The 26,362-nt window shown below is 36.1% G+C and overlaps 3 protein-coding genes and 1 long non-coding RNA gene across 9 annotated transcripts in view; 1 reads left to right on the top strand and 3 right to left on the bottom strand.

The window, feature by feature from the left end:
• gdpd5b (glycerophosphodiester phosphodiesterase domain containing 5b) overlaps positions 1-7,295 on the bottom strand; it is a 46,453-nt gene extending 39,158 nt beyond the window's left edge. For all 4 annotated transcript variants that reach the window (XR_009274363.1, XR_009274364.1, XM_058799547.1 and 1 more), the window contains exon 1: positions 6,945-7,295. The gene's annotated coding sequence lies outside the window, so the exon portion shown is untranslated. The remainder of the gene's footprint in view (positions 1-6,944) is intronic.
• Positions 7,296-9,933: 2,638 nt separating this feature from the next.
• On the bottom strand, positions 9,934-15,264 carry LOC131521009 (uncharacterized). Of its 2 annotated transcripts, none has more exons than XR_009266173.1 (4): positions 14,061-14,111; positions 13,777-13,960; positions 10,384-10,549; positions 9,934-10,044 (listed from the first exon to the last, which is right to left on the bottom strand). It is a non-coding gene; the product is annotated as an uncharacterized LOC131521009 (long non-coding RNA). The 2 variants fall into 2 exon arrangements; XR_009266174.1 differs by lacking the exon at positions 9,934-10,044 and adding an exon at positions 14,952-15,264 and having other exon boundaries at positions 10,431-10,549.
• Positions 10,497-14,067, top strand: serpinh1b (serpin peptidase inhibitor, clade H (heat shock protein 47), member 1b). 2 transcript variants are annotated; one of them, XM_058745625.1, is made up of 6 exons: positions 10,497-10,632; positions 11,349-11,396; positions 11,942-12,555; positions 13,177-13,275; positions 13,366-13,598; positions 13,690-14,067. In XM_058745625.1, the coding sequence occupies exons 3-6, from the start codon at positions 11,973-11,975 to the stop codon at positions 13,990-13,992; spliced, it is 1,218 nt and encodes a 405-aa protein (XP_058601608.1). In that variant the 5' UTR covers positions 10,497-10,632; positions 11,349-11,396; positions 11,942-11,972; the 3' UTR covers positions 13,993-14,067. The 2 variants fall into 2 exon arrangements, with proteins under 2 accessions (XP_058601608.1, XP_058601607.1); XM_058745624.1 differs by having other exon boundaries at positions 10,556-11,396.
• Positions 15,265-17,260: 1,996 nt separating the features above from the next.
• On the bottom strand, positions 17,261-26,153 carry gucy2f (guanylate cyclase 2F, retinal). Its single transcript, XM_058744630.1, has 19 exons — positions 26,082-26,153; positions 24,266-25,059; positions 23,124-23,425; positions 22,682-23,036; positions 21,854-21,938; positions 21,646-21,742; positions 21,428-21,556; positions 21,259-21,339; positions 20,992-21,168; positions 20,739-20,895; positions 20,473-20,622; positions 20,172-20,320; positions 19,547-19,710; positions 19,230-19,422; positions 18,980-19,154; positions 18,749-18,847; positions 18,567-18,661; positions 18,090-18,175; positions 17,261-17,455 (listed from the first exon to the last, which is right to left on the bottom strand). The coding sequence occupies exons 2-19, from the start codon at positions 25,008-25,010 to the stop codon at positions 17,371-17,373; spliced, it is 3,324 nt and encodes a 1,107-aa protein (XP_058600613.1). The 5' UTR covers positions 25,011-25,059; positions 26,082-26,153; the 3' UTR covers positions 17,261-17,370.
• Positions 26,154-26,362: the final 209 nt, after the last annotated feature.

Here is a 26,362-nt window from a genome sequence, read left to right as displayed (position 1 = left end):
ACTGTACGTCTTTCATTCCATTCCCTTCCCACTTGTTTCTTACATAAGAGCTTAAAAATGGGAATAGACTTTGAAAGTGGGGAAAAAAGGCCAATTTAATTGGCAGTGTTTTTTAAATCAGTCTCTGTCTTGTAAATTAATTAAAAGGCTGGTTTAGGGACACATGGCAATCAAAAACAAATAAGCAAGTCATTCATTTCCTATTACTAAATGACTAATAGACTGCCCAGCGCTAACAATGACAGCTATCATAATCATGATAAACCACTAATGATCGGTGAGGGTATGAACTGGGTCAAATGTCCAATGAGTTTCCTTATTCCTTATAGAGGGCTCTGTCCTCTTTGGTGGAGAGATCAAGCAAACAAGTTTTTGCAGGCCAAGTAGAGGACATCTTCACTGGAAAGCCCAGTCAGCAGAACGCTGAGCATCTAAAGGAAGACCTTGTTCTGATTGATCGAAGACACTGTAATAGATTTGATTTAAATATAGCTCCTTTCCTCTATTATACAAGCTACTGTAGCCTTGAACATGGTCGTTAGGTCCTGTCATTTTTCCACTTGATGTCTTTTTAGAAGAAACACTCATTGTCAGGACAATGTGATTTTTATTTTTTTAAAAACCAAAGGAAATTATACAATGGCTCTAATTAAAATGTCATTAAAAAAATCAACAGGCAATTAGTTGCTAATTGTGAATAAGACTAATTTATCTGACAGCTAGTTTCAGAAAGCAAAATCCAGCACCATAAACTGGAACCAATTAAAGTAGGAATTATTTAGCAGTTGTGACAAATGACACAAAGCACTTTTCACAGAACAACTACCTTCGTTTTACAATGCTAAATGCCCATCAGTGTAATTATAAGGCTAGCAATATAGTGTTACAGACGCCTCCTTCCTCCCTGACTGGAGACAGTCTATGATTTAAAATGCCACAGATGAGAGCTGGGCTGCGTCTGTGGACTCAGGATATTTTAGTTACTCTCTGGCACTAATTAAAAGCAGCAGGTGGTGCCATTTGGTGAAAAAAAAGTGAGACAGTAGAGGAACAAAAGCCAAAATCATGGCTGACCTGCAACACCCAACATATTTTTTATAACATAAGTCTAAGCAACAATAACCAAAAAGAAATTTGCTCAAAGATTTTTGAAATTACAATATTATCGCCATATCAAGTTAATCTTAACATATGGGAAGCTCTTCACACATTTAGACATATTACTATCTATTTCCAAGTTAATTATGATCCAGATTAGCGCTGTTACAAAACCTAGTGAGCTGCCTAGATGCCTACTGCCTACATAGACAGCTGATGCCATCCTAGTCATGTGAACTCATCAGCAACCCCAACATTTGCAATTGATTTTAAGTTATGTTACCATTTTGCTAAACTATTGAAGTGATACCCTAATATGTATAAAAATGTATACACACAAATAACAGAAAAAAAAGACATTTATAATGTTCCTTAAGATTTACATTTCAAACAAATGCTGATCTTTTGAACTTTCTATTCATCGAAAGAATCGTGAAAAATGTATCACAGTTTCCACAAAAATACTAAGCAGCACAATGTTTTTCAAAATTCAGCTTTGATGTCACAGAAATAAGCTGCACTTTAAAATACAAATATAAAACAGGTATTTTAAATTGTAATGATATTTCACAATATTACAGTTGTATTAATAATTATTTTTCTGCAAATGAATGCAGCCTTGGTGAGCATTAGACACTTCTTTCAGAAGCATAAAAAAAAAATATATATATATATATATTCAGGACTGAATGAAATATATAACAGTTAAATTTATAATCTATATTTTTTCACCTCAGGTTTTGGAACTGTGCAACAGAGTGCATAAAACAGTTATGTTTAAACAAAATAATCTCTCTCTTTCTCTGACAATCTTCTATACAAGCTTATCTATGCACATTAGTGACAATATAGTTTTAATTACAAGCAGAAAAATCAAGGATGACCGGGCACCCAACCTCATTGTGTTAATGTGGAACAGCGCCATTTTTGAAAGATCAAATGTGGTTAATTTAATGCCCCATCATTTATTCAGGAGAGTAATGGAGCTAAAGACATAACACCGCTCAGTGGTGTTCTTTAAGTAATCATTCCTCCTTAGCCATCTTGACTGCCTGCAATCAACCATCTTTGGTTAGAATTTACTCCTATGTCAAGCTTTTCCGGTTGTGTTTTGAGAGCCTTTTAAGGCTTTGTTCAGACAGGCAGGAAAAATCGGGCATGCTTTTTGGCATACTGGCCAAAACAGTCCATCCAAAAATCAATCCAATCCAATCCAAAAATCCAGATATTTGAAAATGGGTTCCAATATGTTGAGAATGAATTACACTTATTATTAGTTTTACAAAACAAACAAAATTAGTTGCAATATGAGCAAAGCCTTGATGTTAGAACTCAAACACGTTATTTTCAGGATATGTATTGTTTTATTTCTAAAGCAATTCTCAGTGCAAATTAAATCCAAAACAAATCCAAAATCAGCAGACAACCTTGTATGAAAAACTTTGCCATAAAAAATATTTTTGGAAGAAAAAGATCTTAAAAGAGTGAGACAAAATGAAGGACTTCACACCTCCTACACACAAGGGACAGAGCAAAACGAACAACAAACCAGGATAAACATACTGTGCTCAGATGGCTCCACTCACTCCAAACAGAGGGATGCTGAGCTTGGCACGTTCTCCATCCAGCTGAACCCGCTGCCCTCCTGAATGTTAATGCCGAAAGCACAAGAATGGCCTAATGGAGTAGTTTGCAACAACCCCTGGTGATTAAGTCCAGCGGACTGGTGAGAAGAAAGTCATTTTGGATCAAACTTTAATCATACAGTAGGTGATGAAGCATTTCCCTGGAAAACCAGCACCTGACAAAGGCATTCGAGGCATGCAGTCACAGAGGGAACATTGTTCTGGCTGAAACGAAGGCCATCAAAGCCTTAACCCCTCCTTTGCCACCTGAAATCTCAGAGGCAGTAAGCACAGGTGCCATCTGTTTGAATGATCAACATACAATACATGATCAGTTCATAGTTTCAGTCACATAACTGGTGCAGAGACTGCCATTGAATTACCACACAGACCTGTCAATTGTCCCTGTGTCTTAGTTTTGGGCACTTGTGAGCCATGTACAGCACCTGCTGCAGTATTTTAATAACAAAAAACAGCAGGAATTAACATGAAAAACATTTGGATAACATGGATATAGTGACATTATATATACATATATAATTATACACATACATAGTGGTGGCCAAAATTATTAGAACACTAGTATTTTCACCAGCTAAAATGGTTAAGTCCGTTACTCCTATCTTTTGCTGTATAGTGTGTCAGTAATATCAGTTTACATTTCCAAACATTAATTTTGCCATTAATTGTAATAATCCAGTGAGATTTTTTTTTTTGACAACAGCCAGTGCTCCACACAAAGATCTGATCTCATCGTCATCCAGTCTGTCTCGATAAGGGTGTACTCACACTAGGCGTGTACTCACACTAGGCGTTTTGAGCCGTGCCCGATCGCGTTTGACCCCCAAAGCCCGGTTTGTTTGACTAGTGTGATCGCTCCATGCCGTGCTCGGGCGTGGTTCGTTTAGTCGGCCCTTTGCCCGGTTGGAAGAGGTGGGCAAGGGCACGGTTCGGTTGGGCTCAGGCGCGGTACGCATGCAGTGTGAGTGGATAATCGCGCTCGGGCTCGATTCAAGGCAACCATGCCTAGTGTGAGTACACCCTAAATCCTAGAAACTATGCGCAAGTGCACCAAGGGCAAAAGCTGTTTTAAACGCAAAGGATGGTCCCACCAAATGTTGATTTAATTTAGTTAATAGAAGTTAATTGATAAAGAAAATCTATTTATGATATTTTTGACAGTATTTTCATTTTACAGACTCCTTATGCAATCATAAATCTCACTGGATTATTATAATTAATGGCAAAATGAATGTTTGGAAATGTAAACTGATATTTCATAATGACACCCTACAGCAAAAGATAGAAATAACTGACTTAAAACCATTTTTAGCTGGTGAGTGTTCTAATAATTTTGACCACCACTGTATATATATTTAATATTGTGATATACATCTGAGTGTAATGGATTATCAAAAGTGAAAAACAAGGAAGCGACTGTATGCATTAGTTGTTGATTGGATGTCGAGATGAGGGCGAGGCATCAGTGGGCTATACACTTTATTGATGATTCACTGTATGCTATGTACAACCAAACAGATGTGGCCAGAGTCCACTTTTTCTGTGGCGTCACTTCTGGGAGTATTTTGCCCCATTAATTTTTCCCTTTAGGGATTTTAAAAAGGTTTTGCTAAAGCATTATAAGCCATGAACCAAACCAACCAGCTACGAGGTAAATCACAACATTAAAAAAGCGCTTTATGGGAGCAGTGTTCCCTGCCGAGCTCTCTGATTGGTGGAATTTTCTTCACAGCATCAAGGATAATGTACTTTTTCACCTTGAATTTCACTGTTACACTGTTTTTTTTTTTTTAAATCAGCACGTCTGTCTCTAAAGGTTTACAAGCTAATAATGTTAAAAATCAACATCCCTATTGAGAAAATGGATGGAATTTTTACTTCTGGAACCCGACTGTTGCATTCTATAGGCTACTGTATGAATGCAACACGCTAAATCACATATCAAGCAGTTAATTTCTAATGGTCTTCTATGGGAAAATGTTTAACATTCAATTTAATGTATATTATACATTAAAATACTAAGTAATAAAACTTATATGCTTGTAATTAAAACTTAGTAATACTAAGTACAAACCTGGTAAAAAATAACTGGCAGGCAGTGGAGGAAAGCCTTGTTTTGCCCTCCAGGTAGCGTTCCAATGAGGGTGTAACATCATGTTAAAACTATGAATAGATGTGCAGCAGTACGCCTCAATTTGTTTACTGACTGATATGATGATACAAGCCAGTACTTCATCAAACACAGCATCTCTGCTTCGCCTCAACCTGTGCTTCAAAATTAGCTAAATTTGGCAACCTAGTCAAACATGCCATAGCCAATAAGGCCTCACAATTAATTTAAATAGCTGCTATTTAGTAAAGAAATCCTTGCTGATCAAATAACCACAGATCTCTGCTGTAAGTACTAAGTTAAAAACCACCCAATGTCAAACGCAATGAAGTTTAAAGATCCCCAAGTATTAAAGCGGACTCCATCAGAAGCAGGCTTCTTAAGAGGGTAGATGTCATTTGGTCCACTAATGATACAACGCTGTGCTTTGAGTCTAAAGAGTTTCATCCATTATTCCTTGACATGTGAGAGGGGGGTGTGAACTAATCAAAGACAAGCACATGGCTCAGCTCCCACAGGACTGATAATAATAATAGGTCATCTCACAGCATCACCCGGCTCACTTACGATAAGGAGGGATAATTCAACGTTACACCCGCCATGCTAGATAAATGAACACTGTTTCCTAAGAGATGGGCAACAGTGATTCTTGTTACTCAGCTAACAGATCTTTATTCTTCAGTGCAGATGCAAGCTTATATAAAGCCGGTATGAGTATGTTTCCCAACATGCAACACCAGCAATGGGTTCATTTTTAACTTTTGGTCTGGTTTTGTTTCTAATGGCATTTAGGCATGTCAAAAAAAAAAAAAAAAAAAAAAAGGAAAATATTTGAAAATATGTTTTTTAAAAAGTGACTTAAAGGAATAGTTCACCCACAAATGAAAATTCTGACATCTTTTACTCACTCTCAAGTTGTTCCAAACCTGTATGAGTTTTTTTTTCTGTTTAACACAAAAGAAGATATTTTGAAGAAAGTTAGCCAAGAAAGTAGCCATAGACTTTCATTGTGTTTTTCATACTGTCAATCAATGGTTACCGTCAACAGTTTGGTTACCAACAATCTTCAAACTATCTTTTGTGTTCAATAGAATACATTTTTACAGGTTTGAGGGTGAGTAAATGATGACAATTTTCATTTTTGGGTGAAATCTCTCTTTAACTGGTAAATCGGCATTGATATCAAACAAGTCAAGCAGATTACAAGATTAAACGAAGCAAGATTATCTGGCCCAACAACTAGTGATGTAGGTTGTACTGATTATATCATCTAAAGTGCTTAAAGTGATTTACCCAATTAAAACATTTTCCTGGATCAACATCCTTTGTTGGCCCAACAACAACATTTCTATTAATGATGACTGATTCAGTGTTAGTCAACATATGACCAAGTTTAAAATAATTAACCTGATTGCCAAAACCAGAGTAAGCCAATATTCTGGTTTCTTGAAATGTTCTACTCAAATTTGAGGAGATGCTAACTTCTTAATTTATCCTGAATATGGAGATTACATGTAGGCTACAGATAAATATCTGTTAATATTCCAGCTAAGCAAAATGTCTTTTGGCGTTCCTTGCACAGTTGGCTAAACGTAAAAGCTTACCTTAAAAGCATTCAAAACAAATCACTCACGTTTTGTGACATACCTGTAATGTGTAGATCTTTACTAAAAAGACAAGTCTGATGATAATCCTAACGAAAAGTGAAAAAACGCCATATTGTTGCTATGGTTACAACGCGATTTGTGTTATGAAGGAGCTTTTACTGACCTTGCAGTCTTTTATAGTGACTAAAATGTTTGAAAGCATGAACCCCCTCAAACTTTTTGTTTCACTCCTGGGGGTTTTAAGACCCCTACCGCACCCTGTCAACTTTAGACAACCCTCTGCGTCCTTGCAATAACCCTATTGCCTTAATATTACATAAATGATTACATTAAACGACTAGTCTTATATTAACTTAATACCATACATTAACATTTCTGTTTATTCACCATCTAACGTTAGTGGTCATCGATTAAACAAACCATTTACAAAAGGAGCAGGTGACAAAATTAAAGAAAGAAAGACACGTTAACAAGTTTTCTTACCTTATCTAGACGCGTTTGCCCTGTAACGTTAGCTGTTCAGCAAGTGAACTTCAGAGGAACGTGTTCTGTCTGTCTGTCTGTGTGTGTGTGTGTGTGTGTGTGCGTTCCTTCCTTCCTTCCACACCTAACGGGACAGGTAGCTAACAACTGACACAGCAACTCAACCAAAGGATATTAAAAGAACACGAGACCAAATTAAAAGGCGCTCGCACTGGCAGACACGACAAGCATATTTAGAAGCAATAAAAAGTGTCTAAACTAAAAGAGCAAGCTGTTTGTTTGCTCGGCTCAAGGCGTTCTTTGTGTTGTCAAACGAGTGCTGTACCTGCGCTTCTGCTTATGGGAGTGAGACAGCACTAGTGCAGCGCCGATTGCTTATGGGCGGGGCTGATGCGATGTGGGCGGGGCCAAATGCTGCTCTGTCTTATTGTGCACCCTACTGTCCAGTATGTAAAGGATAGAGACACATTTTTTTCAGTGCTGAGCTTGAAACACATTTGTTATATTTTAGTGTATTTAGCATTTATTTGTACATTACTTGTCAAAGATGAAACCACAATTTGAATAGTTTAAAAGAGAATTTGACCAATATAGAGCTAGAAACTCCATTCATTCGTGGATTTTTATGACGAATCCTTATTCAATTTTATTCAAACTAAGACTTTTAATGTAATACACACATATATATATATATATATGGTTCTTGTTTACGATTATTTCAAATTTAATTCTTTTTTCATTTTTGTTTGTTCACAAATTGTAGTTTTTAATTAAAAGCCATTTAAACTTTCCTTCTACTCGTGAAAATAAATAAAACTAATAAATTAAGTTGTGCTTTCAAATGAATAGTAGGACATACTGCATTAAATAGTGGCAGCAAAGAACCATAAGACTAAAAGCTAAAATACAGCTGAAAAATATAGCATTATTTGTGGATTATTTGGCCTTTAGGAATCATTTTTGAGAGGGGAAAATGAAATATTGGGAAGCCTTGGAATGCATTTTAACGTTTAATTAAGTAAGACTATCACTGATAAATCATACAAGCAAACTTTTGTGATCCCCAGTGCTTGTAAGTGTGTGTGGGCACGTTTGCTTAGGTTGCAGCAGGGTAATTGCATCCCCTGACATTTCGGGCCCTGTGAAAATAAAGTAGACACCTATTCTCTGATCAGCTGTTGGTCACAGCATCCAACTGCTCAGATATCTCCAAACTCCCATATTTGTCTGTTATACTTGTGAATAGCATGCATGCATGTTTAGTCATAAGATAGATGCCATGAATCTGGAGTCGGAAAGGTGCTGTTTTGAATTTGAAATACTGAACCCCAAATTCCAATTGCATTTTTTTTAAATGATACTTACTGTCATACTTGTTGGGGAGGTTTGCCCATTTTGTTTAATGAGAGAAAAGGAAAGGAATAGACTACCCCTGAATTTAGGAAAGCCATCACTTGTATGATACAACTGCTTTCTTTGATCGCCATCTAGTGGTCAACATGGTGCAGGCTGAAAAAAATAAAATAAAAGTTTTGAGTTAAGCAACTTTTTGTTCCTAATTCAAGAGAAAGGTTATCTGAATAATTACTTCAAAGCCTTAAACATACCAAGTCAAATTTTGGGGTTAAAATCTTAAGAACTAATCATCATGCTTTCAATTAGTAAAAGTGACTAAGGTCACAGTCAATTACTCCTTATCCACAATGACTAAGAGTCTGTTCATTAATGCAACACACATAGGCCCAGATATGCTGAAGGGCATTGCTCCTCATCAGCCTGAGCAAAGATTGTTCTCCCTTTAGTCAAGACAGAGCCAAAATCATACTTAATATTTCTGACTTAATGTGCAAATGAACTGTCATACATGTTGGGGAGGTTTGCCTATACTTTGCTTTTATTTTCCACTGACATGCATCTTTCGGTGCTATAAAAAACTTGTCTGATTACTGCATCCACCCTGAAAGATGGTCATTCTGTCTTGAAAAAAAAGGACTTGTGCCTTTTAAAATAAAACAAACTCCTAGGGGTTGCAGATCAGACCAACTACAGTATATGATGGAAACTTCTGATTGCCGCAGTGGTAAAACAACACAATTCCATTTGTGATTTATGATTTATGTGATTTCCGGTATAAATAAATGAATTTGTTTTGCACATAAACCATTTATAAAACCAACTAAACCAGCATACCTGTAAATAGTTTTTCTCACTAAATTCTCTTTTTCTCACTTCTTTGATAAGAAATCAAAGACACATGCAATGCTGCACTGAGTTACATCAGCGTTTTAGAAGTAACTTTGCTCACATCTTACATCATACATGTTTGGCACAGCCCCCAGCTCAGCCCATAAATCAATGACTGCTTTGTGCAGATTTTCTGAGGTTCAACGAACATATATGGATATATTCTTAAAACATTTTTAAACAGAACTAAAGTTTGAGTGTTGTGCCACTGTAGCAAGTAAGACATCTGCCACATGCAAGATTGAAGTCTTGGGAGAACTGAGATGTTTAAAGAGACTCTCCGGTAAACAACAGATTGCCATTTGCAGCAGAGCCACATGTTTGGACAACACATACCACGCACAGGTGGTCAATGCACAAAACACATGCTTTTGTGCTTATAAGACATTTAGAAATTAACCTAATAAAAATCTGAACTTTTTACAGCAATGTTTTTTATCTTTAATGCATTTTTATGGAGCTCATTTGATGCACATTTGATGCATAGTGGATGCATAGAAAGAAAGAAAGAAAGAAAGAAAGAAAGAAAGAAAGAAAGAAAGAAAGAAAGAAAAAGCTTGTGTTTCATTACTGCAGGGGACAGAAGAAAAAGTTACATAATGAAAAAGTGCAAATTTGCAAAATAGCTCAGACCAGAGCTTAACAAAACAAAATGTGCAAAAGACTGATCACCACATTATAAAATTCAGACAAATACCATATTAAGTATAGTAAAATTATAAAAGTTACTTTGAAATGTATATAGCCATTCCTGCACCACACCCACAGCCCGAAAAAGAATTTATGCTTTGACGTGGCAGTGTTGGGGGAGGATGTGAGCTTAGGGAGCATGTCTCTACATCCCCGACAGAAGAATCTAGAAGGAATGTTGGCAAAGACAGAAAACTTTGTGATTATAATGGTTACTTCATATATCCTGGGTCCATTTATGTGATTTATTGACAAACAGTTGTTTCAAACTTTATATTCTAGCATAAAATGCACATTCTGTTCTGCAAAACACTACCAACTCAGCAGAGCAAATCTGGGTTCAGTGGTAAAATATAATACAGGACAAAACATTATCATCTTCCATTACACATTTCATGCCAATATATACAATTTTATATTTACGACTCATAGTTTAAATGAAGATGAGACTAGTTTAATGGGAGAGATGAACTGATTGTTTGCAGATTTCAGAAGGCTTTAGGACCTTGCAGAGGTTGAATCTTGTGGTCATCGGATCCAGAGGGAGGGCTCTCTCAGCTTCCCTAGGAAATCCAAACATCCTCATTTGAATAGCCCGGCTCCAGCTTCTAGAAGTTTCTTTCCTGGAGTATAAAGTCCTCTGCTTCGAGCACTCTGCTGCAAAACAGCATCTGGGAAAAGAAGAGGAGAACATCTGAGAAAAGAAGAGGAGAACATCTGAGAAAAGAAGAACACATCCAAACAGCTGTCCAAGGTAGTTATTGGGAAAAATGCTTTAATCTCACAAATATTTATTTGGAATGTTTTTTTGTTTTGTTTTTTGTTTTTTTGCTTGCATGCTAAAAAGGTTACTACACACAGGGTCAGAGAATACTCTTCTTTCTGCTTTTCAGTCCGTTTTGCATTTTTAAAAATGCATTTACAGGCAAGTCAATCCAAAATCAAGTATAATGTTATTAATGTTTTTGCTTCCCCCCCAAAAGAAGAAGGTGAAAAACTGCTAAAAAAAAAAAAGTTTCTAAAACACCTACAGGTCAGTTTACATGTGTTGGACAGTCAATTTAGGTTCTTTTCATTTATGCTTTTTTTTTCTTCTTCAGATTTGTGTACTTTTTTGCCAGTATTTTTTACCCTATATTTACAAGAGTGCGATGAAATCTTTCCATTCGGGAGTAATTTTATGCTATCACTCAATAAGTGCTACCTCTGGAATTCAGATGTGGGTCCACTGTGGAAGTTCTGAGTGGTCAAAAGTTTCCACCTTAGATCATCTAGCCAATAAGAAGAGTCTACGCGTCTTTCTTTCTCTGTGTGCATGCAGTAGCAACAGACTTCTGCTCTGCTACTTCTTACTTAACCTTTGCTTAATTATGAGGAGAAGAAAGGAGTTCAAGTTTTTTTCTGCACATTAACCAATGTATATAAAAATATTTTTGTATAGATTACCCAAATGCACCTCTTGTCTTTCAGAGTGAAAATCGAAATCGTTGACAACTATGAATATGAAAACGTATCAAGGTATCCAAGATGATAAAAAGCAACAAAAAAACATAATATGTGAATGAACAACCATGCTGACTTACATAAGCTACTATCTTGAGGTTGTTAGTGAAAAGGGACACATAACATCTTACAAGCTTATTAAGCATAGTTTTATATCATACTTTCAACATGCAATGTAATCTCTATTTGCAGTAAAGTGTTTTAATAGGTATTTTAAAGTGATTTGGCACTTTTCACAGCTGTATAAAATGAGCAGACTCAGGTTAAGTAGTGCATTCCTGTCTGATTAGTCATTGCCATTGCTTTTGTTTAACTGGTTTGACCTAGAAAACATGGCCTACAGGCTTTATTTCTGTAGGTTTAACTATTTAGGGGGAATACATTTCAAAAACCTAAAAATCCAAACACAAAATGATTTTAAATCTCATATAAAACACAAGCTCAAGCAATTCACTAAACAGCCTTTTGTTTCTAAAACAGACACAGAAACATAAATTTGAATTAGTGAAGAATTGTTAAATTTGCACCCAGTATCACTTGATGCCTCTTTTCTCTTGTAGGCTTTCATTGCTACCCAAAAATACAGAAAGCATGTTGGTATCCAACCTCATTGCTCTGTGCCTTTTGGCTGTGGCCGTGTCCAGTGAGGACAAAAAGCTGAGTCCCCATGCAACCTCCATGGCAGACACCAGCACTAACCTGGCCTTCAATCTCTACCACAATATTGCCAAAGAAAAGGATCTTGACAACATCCTCATCTCTCCAGTGGTGGTGGCCTCCTCTCTGGGAATGGTTGCCATGGGGGGCAAATCCTCCACTGCATCCCAGGTGAAGAGACTCCTGAAGGCTGACACCCTGAAGGATGACCATCTGCACACAGGCCTGTCCGAGCTTCTGACTGAGGTGAGCGACCCCCAGGCCCGCAACGTAACGTGGAAGATCAGCAACAGGTTGTATGGCCCCAGCTCTGTCAGCTTTTCTGACGACTTTGTCAAGAACAGCAAGAAGCACTACAACTATGAACACTCGAAGATCAACTTCCGTGATAAGAGAAGCGCCATTAACTCCATCAATGAGTGGGCTGCCAAGTCAACTGACGGAAAGCTGCCAGAAATTACCAAGGATGTGAAAAACACAGATGGGGCTATGATCGCCAACGCAATGTTCTTTAAACGTAAGTATTAAAATTAAGATGTCATATAAATTGCATTTAATTATTCATCCCGGACGAACCCCCAATTGATATTTACTTTAAGAACTTTACTTTAAGTTCCAAGAATGTCTCTATGAATTACTTCTAAATTATTACATTTTATTAAATTATTCACTCAGATCTAGTCACCATGCCCTGACTTTTTTATATAGATAGGATGAATATTTACTTGAATAGTTACAGGAATTACTATATAAATCATATTTAATTAATAGTTGTTAAATTCTATTTAATTATTGATCTTGGCAGGCCCCATTTTTCATGTCCTATTTTTTTTTTTTTTATGATGGATATTTACTTTGTCAGTTCCTGGAATGTCTATAGAAAGTATACTTATACTACTTATTAAATCATATGTAATTATAGATTCAAAACTAGTTGCCAATTGTTATTCTGGATTTTTCCTCTTTTTTAAGTCAGCACTGATATTTACTTTTGATAGATATTTATGTTTGATATTTATTTTATGTAAGTATTCATTTACATTATTTATCCTGAAGAGAGCCAGACAAAAATGACAAACAATACTGACTAGAACGCAAATCTAATTATTAATATTAATGGCTTATTTCTGTTCCACAGCCCACTGGGATGAGAAGTTCCACCACAAGATGGTTGACAACCGTGGTTTCCTGGTTTCCCGCTCTCACACGATCTCTGTTCCAATGATGCATCGCACAGGTAAAACCAACAGCTTGTTTTGAAATCTCTTACTCAAAATCTACTATACCAACAAGTGAACTTAACAGTATTTATCTTTGCCCTTTACAGGTATCTACGGCTTCTATGAAGACACACAGAACAAGCTGCTTATGATCAGCATGCCTTTGGCACATAAGAAGTCCAGCATGATTTTCATCATGCCCTACCACGTGGAGCCTCTTGAAAGGCTTGAGAAACTGCTCACTCGCCAGCAGCTGGATACCTGGGTCAGCAAGTTCGAGGAGAGAGCGGTCGCCATCTCTCTGCCTAAAGTCAGCATGGAAGTCAGCCACGACCTTCAGGTAAATAGCTGATTTTTGCAATATAGTAACTATATGACCACTTCTAATACTTTCTGCATGATATATGAGGCTCTTTTCTCTTGATTTCCAGAAACATCTAGCAGAACTTGGTCTCACTGAAGCTGTGGACAAGTCTAAGGCAGACCTGTCCAACATTTCTGGCAAAAAAGATCTTTACCTTGCCAGTGTCTTCCATGCCTCTGCCTTGGAGTGGGACACAGAGGGAAATCCATTTGACAACAGCATTTATGGTAGCGAGAAGATCAGGAACCCCAAGCTCTTCTATGCCGACCATCCCTTCATTTTCCTTGTGAAAGACAACAAGACCAACTCCATTCTTTTTATTGGCAGGCTAGTTCGGCCTAAGGGTGATAAAATGAGAGATGAATTGTAACTTTTAGGCTATTTGAATTTTCTGATGTTTTAAAATGGTATTGTTGTTATTAATGGTTTGACTGTTACCTCATGTGGCCATTCCGATGGATTATCCGTATATGGACAGTCTCAGTCAACCTGTCAGTACAAAAACTTTTATATACATCAGGAGCAATGCAATCCTATAGGTGAAGAATTAGAACCCTATAAATGCAACCAGAGATTTGACATCAATTTGTTCATGTGTATTATTCAGTCAGACACTATGCTTATATTAAGTGTAGTGTCATTGATGTTAAACTGTGGTATTTCAGATTGTGCTTGTAGAACCTCTCTTTAGGAGTATGTGACATCTATGTAGGGTTTGCCTTATCTTTAATGTTTAAAGGGAAAAGGTAGTCCTATTCAAGTGTTTCTTAAGCACAGTTTGTAGGTTTCTATGATTTTTCATCTATCCAGCAAAAAATTCTTGGCTCCTGCAATGATACCTGTCTCCAGTTTCTTAGATGTTATGTTTAAATAGGTCTTTACCATATAGTATCTTTAGAGAAAGTGTGCTTATTTTATTTCTCCTTCGTTTCATTCTGTTTTTTTCCCCAATAAACTGAAATTTTTGAAAATATATATTGTCCTGTTTTTTTGGGTTTTTTAAAAAAAAAAAAGAAAAAAGAATAAATCTATAAAATAAATGAAAACATAAAATAAATAAATTAATATAAAAGATCAAATGTAAAATAATACATAAAACAAATAAATAACATCTAAAATTCAATAAAAGTCATACTATCCTGAATGACTGACAACAACTAATAATGACAGATAAAAGCACAGCACATTGTCACTGCTCTGTCATTCCTAACAGTTTAATCCCAGTCATTCCGCCTGGTTTGTTGTGTCAACCCTCTGTGGACTGGAATGTGAAGCTTTAGCTGTGTGTTTATTCCACTGAGGGAATAAAGTGCTGTCTCACCTCCTCACCTGTTAAGTGACACAGATTTCCCAGACACCCTGCTGTCTTTATGGCACCACAAACCACAAAGAGGAGTTTTGACGTGAGAAAGTAGCTATTTCCTTTTACACTAGCAGATCCATCCTGTAGGCTGAATGAGCCAGTGAGTGGACATACACAATAGAAGGATTAGCGGCTGGAGTCAAGGGCTCGCATGGTGAGATGGGCAACTAGAAGAGGCTAAGAAAATAGTCAAAGAGGAGATTCTCAAAGAGGAGAAATGAAAGTAACTGGTTTAAGGATTGTGATTAAAGAGAATACTGAATGTACGGTATCAGTGCTTTGGGTTGATCCACAAAACAAAACCTTTATAATAGGGCCATCTTGTGGTGAGCAACAAAAGTGCAGAAAAGACTTCCGGATTTCAAACGTTTTGTTACCTTTGAGAAATGAGAAATGATTGAGATTAAAGAACAAACCAAAAACAACTTTAAACTTTTCGACACATTTCAGATAATGTAGGCCTTATGTCACAACACCTTTTTACTTATATTTACTTTAGGCTATAGGCTACCTATTCACTTTTATTTAAAAAAAAAATATATATATAGGCTATATATATAAATAAATAAAAATGAGCTGTCGTCACTTAAAGCTAACAAGTTGCTAATTAGTGTCGCCAATTCTAATGTTAAATAGCCTACTGTACTTGTAGCTAGGCTACTTGTGAAGTTGTAGTCCTCACTTAACAACTTGTTAGCAAAGTACTTACGTTTTTAAAGTACTTTGTGTTGTAAAACAAATCGTTGAAGTTAAACATATACTTTAGTTTTTCATAAATAATTTTTTTTTTATAAAAAAATCGCCATACTAAAAACCAAATAGGAAATAATCTTGAGGGGAACTGAACGCAAGTGTTCATCAAAGTGGCATTTTGGTGCTTGCCTCGATAAGCCTCAAACAATTAAACAACTTAAATTAAATTAAACAATTTTTCTAGCTGCTGCTTTTCTTGTGTCACACGTACGCCGGCGGGGGCGCGCGTGCACACCGTTAAGAAACCGTGAAGCAGGTGACTCATCTGTTTTGAAATTATGGAAATTATTGTTTACTGAGGCTGTAACTCAGCTTTCATTATAGCCTATAATGCAAGAAGAAACAAAAAAAACATGGCAAAAAAATGACTTGTTCAACTATGTTATTGTCTGTATGGAGCATCAGAACAACATTGTCTTTTGCTAGCATGAAATTGAACTTTTCCTACTGCTATCCTTATCAATACAATTGCTCATGAAATGTAACAATTATAGTATAATATTGTACAGTACTTATATACATGTTTAACAGACAATTAAAAATGTGAGAAGTGCAAAACTGAACTATTACAGAGAGGCCTGTTGAGATCTGACCGGCCTTGACATTAACTCCCAGAAAATGAGATCATTCAGAAAAATTATAATTAAAAATGCCACTCAGGCTGTGCCTGATGGGTTTGATTTACAGAAAATGCAAGTTATCATTTTAAACAGCTTATGTAAGGCAGTCAATCCCTCTCAGACAAACCCAGCCTACATGTTTAATACAACTTAAACTGCACAGCATCTTAAACATTTCACTTTATATCCAGTACAAGCACATATGCTTCATCAGAGAGAGAGACAGGACCCTTTATTAAACTGATTGGTCTGATTTTATATGTAATTTAAAAGCAGTATCAGTTTTGCCCTATTTTCTAAATGTATTGCAAAGTACAACTAATAAATATTCTGCATAGTATAAATAAATATCTTTGCATAAATGATCAGAATTCACAGAATTATTGCATTCCATTTTGTAATTTCTCTTAAGCATCTTCTTACTCAGCCTAAACACAGTCATATTTTCACGAGTCCAGAGACAACGCACAGCAGCCTTATATTTGCAATCGCTTGCTATCAACCAGCCTCAGTCGATTTGGCTTTTGCATAAACATTACTAGAATATCCCATTTGGTCTTTGCAGCAGATGTCCACTAAGCCTCGCCAAATCTGATTATGTCACTACATTGTTTTTTGGTTAGAGAAGATCAAAGAAAATCAATTAAAGCTCCACCACGAGTAACAAATATGTGAGAACACAAAATGCGAAACATCTGTGAAAAAAGATGTCGCCTTTGGTACGAGATGCACACTAAGCCACTCTGTGACCAAAACAGAGTAAGTGTGACAGTGTTAGACATTGGGAAAGGAATACACTTTCACTGACTACTTGTTCTTCAGCGGCCATTTCATTAGCGCTGTTGTTTCTGCTGCGCTGGGCAGAGTCGGATTAGACAGACGACAACCAATCCTATTAAAGTAGTCTTTGTAAGCTGCAGTGAAACACACATGCTTGTGTTGTCCTTTGTTTCTCTCCCATGCAACTTGTCATGTCTTTCCTTCTTGGTCAGTTTTAACATCCTTGGGCTTCTCAGATTTTGGGCTTGTCCACTTGTCTGTTGGCCTTGCGAAATATTGACTTGATCTCCTCCGTCATCATGTCTTGCCAGTTATCTCTAAAAGATGAGAAATAATTTAGAAAGTTATCAATGATGACAGAATTGTAGATCATTTTTTTGGACCTTGGTAAGTAATGCATTTCACAAAAACTACAACAATACACAACGTGCACAAATAATCGGATGAGCAGAAAGTCCAACACCACAATAACCACCATCACAGCACAAACAAACCCCACCAGAAAACACCCTAACCAAATGACAAATACAGCACAGCATGCAAGGTACTACCTCCTTGCAAATGTCTAGAGGTTCATGCCTTTTTCTCAGCTTTCCTTCTCCTGTAAGCCTCAATGTCCTCAGGTCTCAAACCATGGTTGTCTTCCCTGATGCATAAATCCAATTATCCAATCCGTAAATAGTATCCCATTCATAAGTACAAAGGGAATTAATCTAAACCACAAAATTAATCTAAAAGTACAATTTATTTGGAAAGTGCTGCAGTAAAATATAATTTATATTCAGTAAAATAAAGTGCACTATAATAAAAAGGACACTGCTGTACATTAAATGCTAGTTCATTTATTATATATATATATGTGTGTGTGTGTGTGTGTGTGTGTGTGTGTGTGTGTGCATACAAAATTTATATTTGTTTAAAATAAATGGTAAAATACTATTAAATTCTTACCCTGGTTTGATCTCTGGTGGTTTTGGCAAAGGCTTTGTAAAATTAGACTTTCCAACAAGCCAGTATGTTTCTTCAATGCCTTTCCCCTAAAAAACAAAATTCATAAACATGAATAAAAATGAAAAATATCCACAGTAAATTACTGCAAATGTTTGGGGGTCAGTAAGATTTTTTAAGGTTCTTGAAAGAAGTCTTTCATGCTATTTATCAAAAATATAGAAAAATGTTTGCAATTTTAAATGATTGTTTACCATTTCAGTACATTTTAAAATCATTCTAATATACTAATTTGTTGCTGATTAAAAATTTTCACTTATTTAAAATAGAAATCTTTTACATTATAAATGTCTCAAATGTCTCTTTTGATCAATTTAATGCATCCTTGCTGGATGAAAGTATTAACTGACCACATATATTTGAATGGTAATGTTCAAATATTATTTAGTTATTTATTATTTAGTATGATTATGTTAGTACCTTAAGCTCAGTCTTTCCTCGGACATCTATTTTGTAGCCATCGTTCAGTGAGCGGAGAATATTCACTGTACTAATGTTCACATGAATTCTGTAAGCTGAAGGAAATAATGTTTATTGATGTATCTTCTCATTACAGTGCATCATGGGTTAGTATATCGCAAAAATATCTGAATGGAACATACGCAACCCTGTAGATTCCATACGAGAGGCGGTGTTGACTGTGTCTCCAAAAAGGCAGTATCTAGGCATAGTTAGACCCACGACTCCAGCAACACACGACCCTGGATAGAGAAGAAACATGATAGGACGAGAAATACAAATTTGGACATCAAAAGATTACATGAGCATCACAAGAGGGTTTTTTATTTCAGAACCACTAAGCGGATGAAAACAGCTGGAGATTGAGAGCTCACCTGAGTGAATGCCGATCCGTATTCTGACCGGAACTTCTGGCATGTGCCGCATCTTGAAGGAGCCCACGGAGCTGAGAATGTTCAGGGACATGTTGGCGATCTCGGCTGCATGCTTGTTGCCGTTCCTCTTCGGCAGCCCAGAGGCCACCATGTAGGCATCTCCAATAGTTTCAACCTGTGATGAAGAAGAGTTAACTGGCTTTTCATGGAAATCAATTGCTGTTCGGTTCACTCAGACTTCCAAACGTACCTTGTAGACATCGTGGCTGCCAAGCACAGCATCAAATAGGGAGTAAAGGTCATTGAGCAGGTCTACAACCTCAATTGGGTCACTAAGGGATGAGATGGTGGTGAAGCCTACAATGTCACTGAAGTAGATGGTGACTTGATCAAAGTACTCTGGCTCCACGGAGGCACCGGTTTTCAGAGCTTCTGCCACAGAACTGTGAATGAAAAATTACATGAAGCTTAATTTGACATAGATGTTGATCCAGGAATATGTCTTAATGGAGAAAATAAAATGAAGTATGTGAAAGGGTGTGTTGGTGTATGAAGACGTATACTCACGGAGGAAGCATCTCAGCCAGAAGCTTCTCTGTCCTCTGTTTCTCTACCTCCAGCTCCTCCGTTCTTTCCCTGATCAGGTCCTCCAGGTTAGAGGAGTACTGCTCCAGCATACGCAACATGGAGTCAATAATATTGGTCTTTTTGCCCTTGTTGATGAGCTTGAACTGAGAACAGAAAATAAGGAACCATTATCACTGAATATAAGAAAAAAAATCACTATATAGTTGTCTTTTAGACCTTTGCCAACAAACTTTAATGAAAGTGTCTTTAATGTAAAATTTGAAAGTAAAGCAATCCAGTGAGAATCTTTTGTAAAATTAGAACTGTTTTATTGTCACTTTTGATCAGTTTCATGAATTCTTATTTTATTTCAAATAAATCAAATTATATAATTAATAATAGTAATAATACATCCAATAACTCAAAATAAATCAATTATGATGCTAAAACAATAATGGAATGCAAAAAAATAACAACAATAAAATAAATAAAATACAATAAAATAAAATATTCTGTAAAATCATTACACAAAGTAATCAACCATTCTAAAATTCCTTAGATCCTATGTTTGTTACTCTGTTAGCCAATGCACTCAATAAGCTAAAAAAAACTACACTAAACTCACCTGATCAAAGATCTGATCAAAAGGAGGCCTTCTATCAGGCTGTTCACTCCAGCACTGCTTCATTAACTGGATGCATTCCAGTGGAGCTTGATCTGGAGCGACAGTGGGCCTGCACATAGGCGGAGGTTTCTTCACCTTCCTTATTATCTCTGTGGATACAATAAACATGCCGTTGCTTATAAAGAGATGCCAAATTTCACTGATAACACCCGCCCAGTTACTGTTGTAACAGCCTGTTTACCTCTTTAAAACTGGTTCTTCAAACTAATACTGTAAGAGGAAAAATTTAATTATAACCAACCTTCAGGAGACAAGCCGAGCATGCAGTACGGCGCTCCTCTGACCACAACTTCTTGAAGTATAATCGCAAAACTGTACACATCTCCTTTATAAGTTCCTTTCCGTGGACTTTCAGGGTCTCTGAGGAATTCAGGAGCCGTCCAGAATAGATCTGAGAGACAAAGAATTGCCTTATCATATTTTTGTTTAATATCAGAGAACTGAAGGGAGTAAAAGTGAGATTTGCATTTAAAATAAACCAGATTTTATAAAAGTAAACACCCATACCCTCTGGAGGTGGGGTCTCCTTTGGAGCTTTCTGGGTCTCAAGAATCTCATTGTATCCATAATCAGTGATCTTTAAGACAAAACGTCCATCTACTACACAATTATGAGACTTCAGGCGCCCATGAGGAAATTCCCTGTGGTGAAGATATTTCATGCCCTATTGGATGGGTACCAGAAACCAAAGACAGACATTATAAATGCATTTGAATGATCTAGATGTCGTATTTTTACATTAATATTCATTATAAAGTACCTTGATGAGATCCAGCACTAAAGAGGATTTAAACATCCAGTCCAGTTTGACATCTTCATTGCGAAGGAGATCGTGTAGACTCCCCCGGGAACAGTGTTCAGTCACAATAGCAAACATCTCACAATCGGTGAAGAACCCCAAAAATGGATTGACATTTTCATTCCGTAGGTCCTTCATCTGGGAATTATAAAGATGATAGGAAGTGTCACTCAAAGAACAAGCTCATACCAAACTGTTCATTTTCAATTAAGTGTTTTGAGCCAATACCTTGGTGAAGATCTTAGTGGTGCTCTGTTTAACCTCCTTGAAATGTCCCTCCGTAAATTTTTTTAGCCACACCCAGTCGCCCTGCAAAGATCAAAATGATTTCAATTGTGTCAAGTTGAAAAAACATGGTGTGCCCGATAAAAAAACTGAAATGACACAAAAAAATCACCTCATATACAGCCACATTTGAATTTTCATGTGTTGCTGTTGCCATGCTATTCACAGAGCGGGAACGTTCACCTGTGCTCTTCTCCTCAATGTAACTTTTTGAGTCGCTAAGATCCTCAAGGGTGATTTTCTGTGAGAAAAGAGATACATAGAAAATATCATATTTTCAAAAAAAAGAGCTTTATGTTTAAAGAAAACAGCTGGTAAGGTGATGCATACCCTCTTGCTCAGCTGAGGGTTGATGAAGGTCAGGTCCTCAAGTGTAAGCAGGATTCTGTTGGGCCCTTTGATCAGCTGGATTTGTTGGATTCGCCTCCTACAAAGATCAGACAAGATCACACGCAACTTCTTGTACCTTCTACATATTCATGAAATGAAAAAAAAAAAAAAAAATCACAGGATCTTATAAAAACCACAGCAATATTACCTTATGAATAGAGTTAGACCCATAGAACCAAGAACCATAATGAGGACAATCACAAACGCAATGATGACATATGTTATTTCCACACCTATATCACAAAAGAATAAATTAGTTAACAAATGCATAGAATATAAGTTACTAATTATACATACAATGATATGCATCAGTTAACAATCATCATATAAAAAACAATGTCATATTAAAATGTAAGTTAATTTAAGCAAATTATGGCTTAATATAATAATAATAATAATAATAAATTATACAGTCATGATGTGACAGTGACAATAATCATATGAAAACAGCAATGTCATTTGTTAGTGTGATTAAAAATAAAATATTGCTGTTTAATATTAATTATTAAATGTAATTGTAATTCATTCGTTTTTAATTATTTGGCTATGAATAATAAAAATATTTTTTTATAATTGATTACTTACAACAAAAAATTCATTTTATTTTTACTATGGTAATATAAATTTATAAATATAACAAACTATAATTTAATCGTAATTATAAATAAACTATAATTTAATAATTATTTTAATTATTTCTTCACAAAAAGGTATTATTTCTAAAAAAGAAAAGAAAAAAAGGATATTTTCTTTAAAATATTTCTTAAAAGAATAATAATAATGTTTGATATGGATCATTTACTAAAAATATTGAAGATAAAATACCAAGTAATATTTCTTACAATTATTTGAATTTGAATGTTATTATTTGAATAATAACAATAATGAAGGTGGCTTTTAAGCAGAAAAAAAAAAAACTTTTAAAAGTCAAATATCTGTTTCTCATCGAGTATGATTTTGTGTGGGTTTGTTGTACCTCCTGCGCAGATGGCATTGAGGTCAAACCAGCAGCTGGAGTCTGAAGGTGGAGGTGAACCTGTAGGGAAATGAATGTACGTGCCGGCGAACAGCACCTTATCTAACGTCATGTTCACATAAAAGCAACGATACAGTTCAGATCCCCAGCCATCAGTGTCTAAGATCACGTAGTTGGTCTGCCCGTTCCCTTGGGCGTCCGTGCGGATGTTCTGGTTGAACCCGGAAAATGTAATGTTCCTCGTGAAGGAGACCAGGTTGGACCCGGAGAACCACTTACCAGCTCTTCTGGTGTTGTGCATGGCCTTGGCAAGGAGGTACAAACTGTTGTAGGTTGTACCAAAGAGCGGAGAGACCTGAAATGTAGCAGAACCTTTTAATGTAATGTTTTATGAATGTGTACAAATAAGACTCGTAAATGTTTGAAAGTGCACCGTGCGCACCTGCTCTGGCTCTTGTGGCACCATCAGTTCTCCGAATCGTTTGGCCATATTGAACGCTTCGTTGAATGACATCAGGTCTGACTCTATGGTGATGGTGAGTACAGCGTCGTAGGCTTTGCGCAGTTTGGTGTTGTTTTGCAGTGGGAAGTAGGTGGTGTTGGTGTAGGGCAGGCTGTACAGGAGGGTGTCGTATGGTATAAACACATACTGACCATTCGTCAAGCCCATTTCATTGGCCTTCATCAGGAAAGACGTTTGTTGATCTCCTCCAATAAGTGCTGAGTGCATGCACATAATGATGACTGAAACACATGTTGAATCATAATTTAGAAAATATAATGTACTTTGTACCTAAACATAAAATGTTTTACATAAATATCTTTAATTGAGCAACAAATGTAGTGCATGCATTTACACACAGGTTTAAATAAATGCTTTTTTTGGTAGTTTGTTAAAGATAAACCTCCTTTTGACCATTGTGGCAAAAGAAAGTGAGGTGATGAGAGTTAAAGCAAACTTTCAGTCCAATTACACCTGATTTTTTTTTTATAGCAGTGTTTTTTTTATGTTGGTTTTCAATTTTCTCTCTCTTTAAAAAAGTATAAATATATTAGTATGATAATATTTCTAAATGTAATTTTTTTTTCTGTTTCCTGAATTGTTTTGTAGAGTAATCTTAAAAAGCCTGTCTTTCAGAAATACTGAGAAATACACATTGACAAACATTCAAAGTATATAATCACTTTAAAAGAACTGTACATATATTTATACATATATATGTACATTAGTATTTATTATAATAAAGAATATATACAGTAAAGTGTAATTATAATATATAAAAATAATTTAATTATAAATTAATGAATTTAAATATATACTGTATAATTATAAATAATAAAATTATCATTTTAAAGTGAAAGGAAAGTTATATATTAAAGTAATCATGATATTTATTGGATCAAACTATTGTTTATGATTTATATGATACCTTTTGTTTTACTGGTTAAAATTGTCATCTTAAAAAGTCTATACAGAAATTGACCTTAAAAAATACTGAGAAATATTTATTGGAGCAAAAATAATCTCTTAATGCCTCTATGTTTATGCAGACACCGCAAATCGATGTGTCAAAAACACTTTACCTTTTATCTCCCCTGCGTTTCGTATGCTCAGCAACGTGTTCTCCAGCATGGTGTCATTATTCCCCATGGACACAACGATGCCAACAGGAAGCCCCTGGTTTCTGAGAGCACTAGCCAATTTGGCAGCTGTGTCAATCCATATATCCTCATTAGAAGACACAATGGCTATGTTAGCCAAGCTGAAAAACTTGAGCACACTGAAGAGCACCCGTGTCGGGGACGGTAAAGTTCGAGCAAATGTTGGGTAGCCCTGAACCCGGTCTAATTCATAGTTAATGCACGCCCATGAAAACATAGACTTGTCCCAATTCTTGCCCATGAGCGCCGCAGCATTGCAGTATCCTGGATTTGAAGGGCCTACAAACGCATCAACCGCGTTCTCATATTGTACAAATGAGGTCAAGGCTTTGGAAGTCTCGCAAGCCTCTTGAAGGATGACGAAGTCCATCGTACAGCCCAGGTCTAAACTAAAATCCTCGTTTATGCGGCCAACAGCCAGTCTGGACGCAATGGCAGGAAGTGATTTTGCATAATAAGGGTCACAGTTCCAAGGCCCCAGGACGCCTACTTTGAAAATCAGGCATTGGACACAGCATGGAAACGTCAAAACACCAAGAATAATCCATAGTGTAATGCTGTAAAATGGGAGCGTAGAGAGGCTGTGTCTGCTCCGGAGGACGGGGCAGCAGGGGTAACTGGATAACTCCCATAAAGAACCTCCGAATGGGAGGTGAATATGTTGCATTGTCCTCCGTCAGAAGCCGTTATGAGAGATGGATGTTACAAAGAGACACCTAGAAAACAGCAGATTAGACATGAACTGAAGTCACGGTACCTGTTGATCAGTTTTCAAGGCCAAACATTCAATAATATGTGACCCTGGACCACAAAACCAGTCTTAAGTCGCTGGGGTATATTTGTAGCAATAGCCAAAAATACATTGTACGGGTCAAAATGATCAATTTTTCTTTTATGCCAAAAATCATTAGGATATTAAGTAAAGATCATGTTCCATGAAGATATTTTGTAAATTTCTTACCGTAAATATATCAAAACTTAATTTGTTATTAGACATAGGCATTGCTAAGAACTTCATTTGGACAATTTTAAAGGCGATTTTCTCAATATTTTTATTTTTTTGCACCCTCAGATTCCAGATTTTCAAATAGTTGTATCTCGGCCAAATATTGTCCGATCCTAACAAACCATACGTCAATGGAAAGCTTATTTATTCAGCTTTCAGATGATGTATAGATCTTAAGACTGGTTTTGTGGTCCAGGGTCACATATAGGCTTAGCTGTTATGTACACAGCTAGGTTGTATATTTTATGTACAATGTAATCATTTCATCTCACCAAAGTTGATCAAAGAAGAAAAAGAAATTGACAATCTGCAGTTCATTTTACATTTAATTAGAGTTGAAACTCGACTACATGATTCTATCTAAAAGATTAGAATGTAGAAATTACATAAACCTTTTGTGATGTGGGGAAATATCTCTTTCTGACATAATAATTAATGCATTTCATACACAGTATTATCATATTATTAACTGTATGATTTTTTCAAGTTGAAAATAAAACAGGTTATTGGAGCGATTTTACAAGAAAATAATACTTCAGTCTTTCTACGTTTAAATTTCATGTTTAATTCAATGTGTTACTTGTCATTTCTTTGTAATTATTTGTGAAATTGTTTCACTACCAATTTTTTTTTTTGCAAAAAAGGAATAAATAAATAAATGCAATTTTTTCTGCACTTACATTTATGCTAAACACATTGCTACATAAAATCCAATTGAGAAACTGAACTTACCATTATTTATATGGGCCTCTTGATGCATGAAAACATCTCCACAAAGTTTTACCTCTTTCCTCCAGTATTGTCTTTAATAACGTAGATTTATATCCTTCATATGGTTAGACGGTCATCTTTCACGATGGTTTTCCAGCATCAGTCGCGCCGTGGGCATAAACAAATGTTGAGTAGATCTCAGCTCACAAACAAGAGTTTGATGAGGCTCGTCAGTGGCGTTGAGAGATTCAACTTCAGCACCCTGGAGAGCTACTTAATACCTGCAGTCATCAATCCAGTTG

Source organism: Onychostoma macrolepis, chromosome 15 (genome assembly GCF_012432095.1).
Source record: "Onychostoma macrolepis isolate SWU-2019 chromosome 15, ASM1243209v1, whole genome shotgun sequence".
NCBI lineage: Eukaryota > Metazoa > Chordata > Actinopteri > Cypriniformes > Cyprinidae > Onychostoma > Onychostoma macrolepis.
The sequence above is the reverse complement of the archived record's forward strand: the minus strand, read 5'-3'. Positions and strand labels throughout refer to the sequence as shown.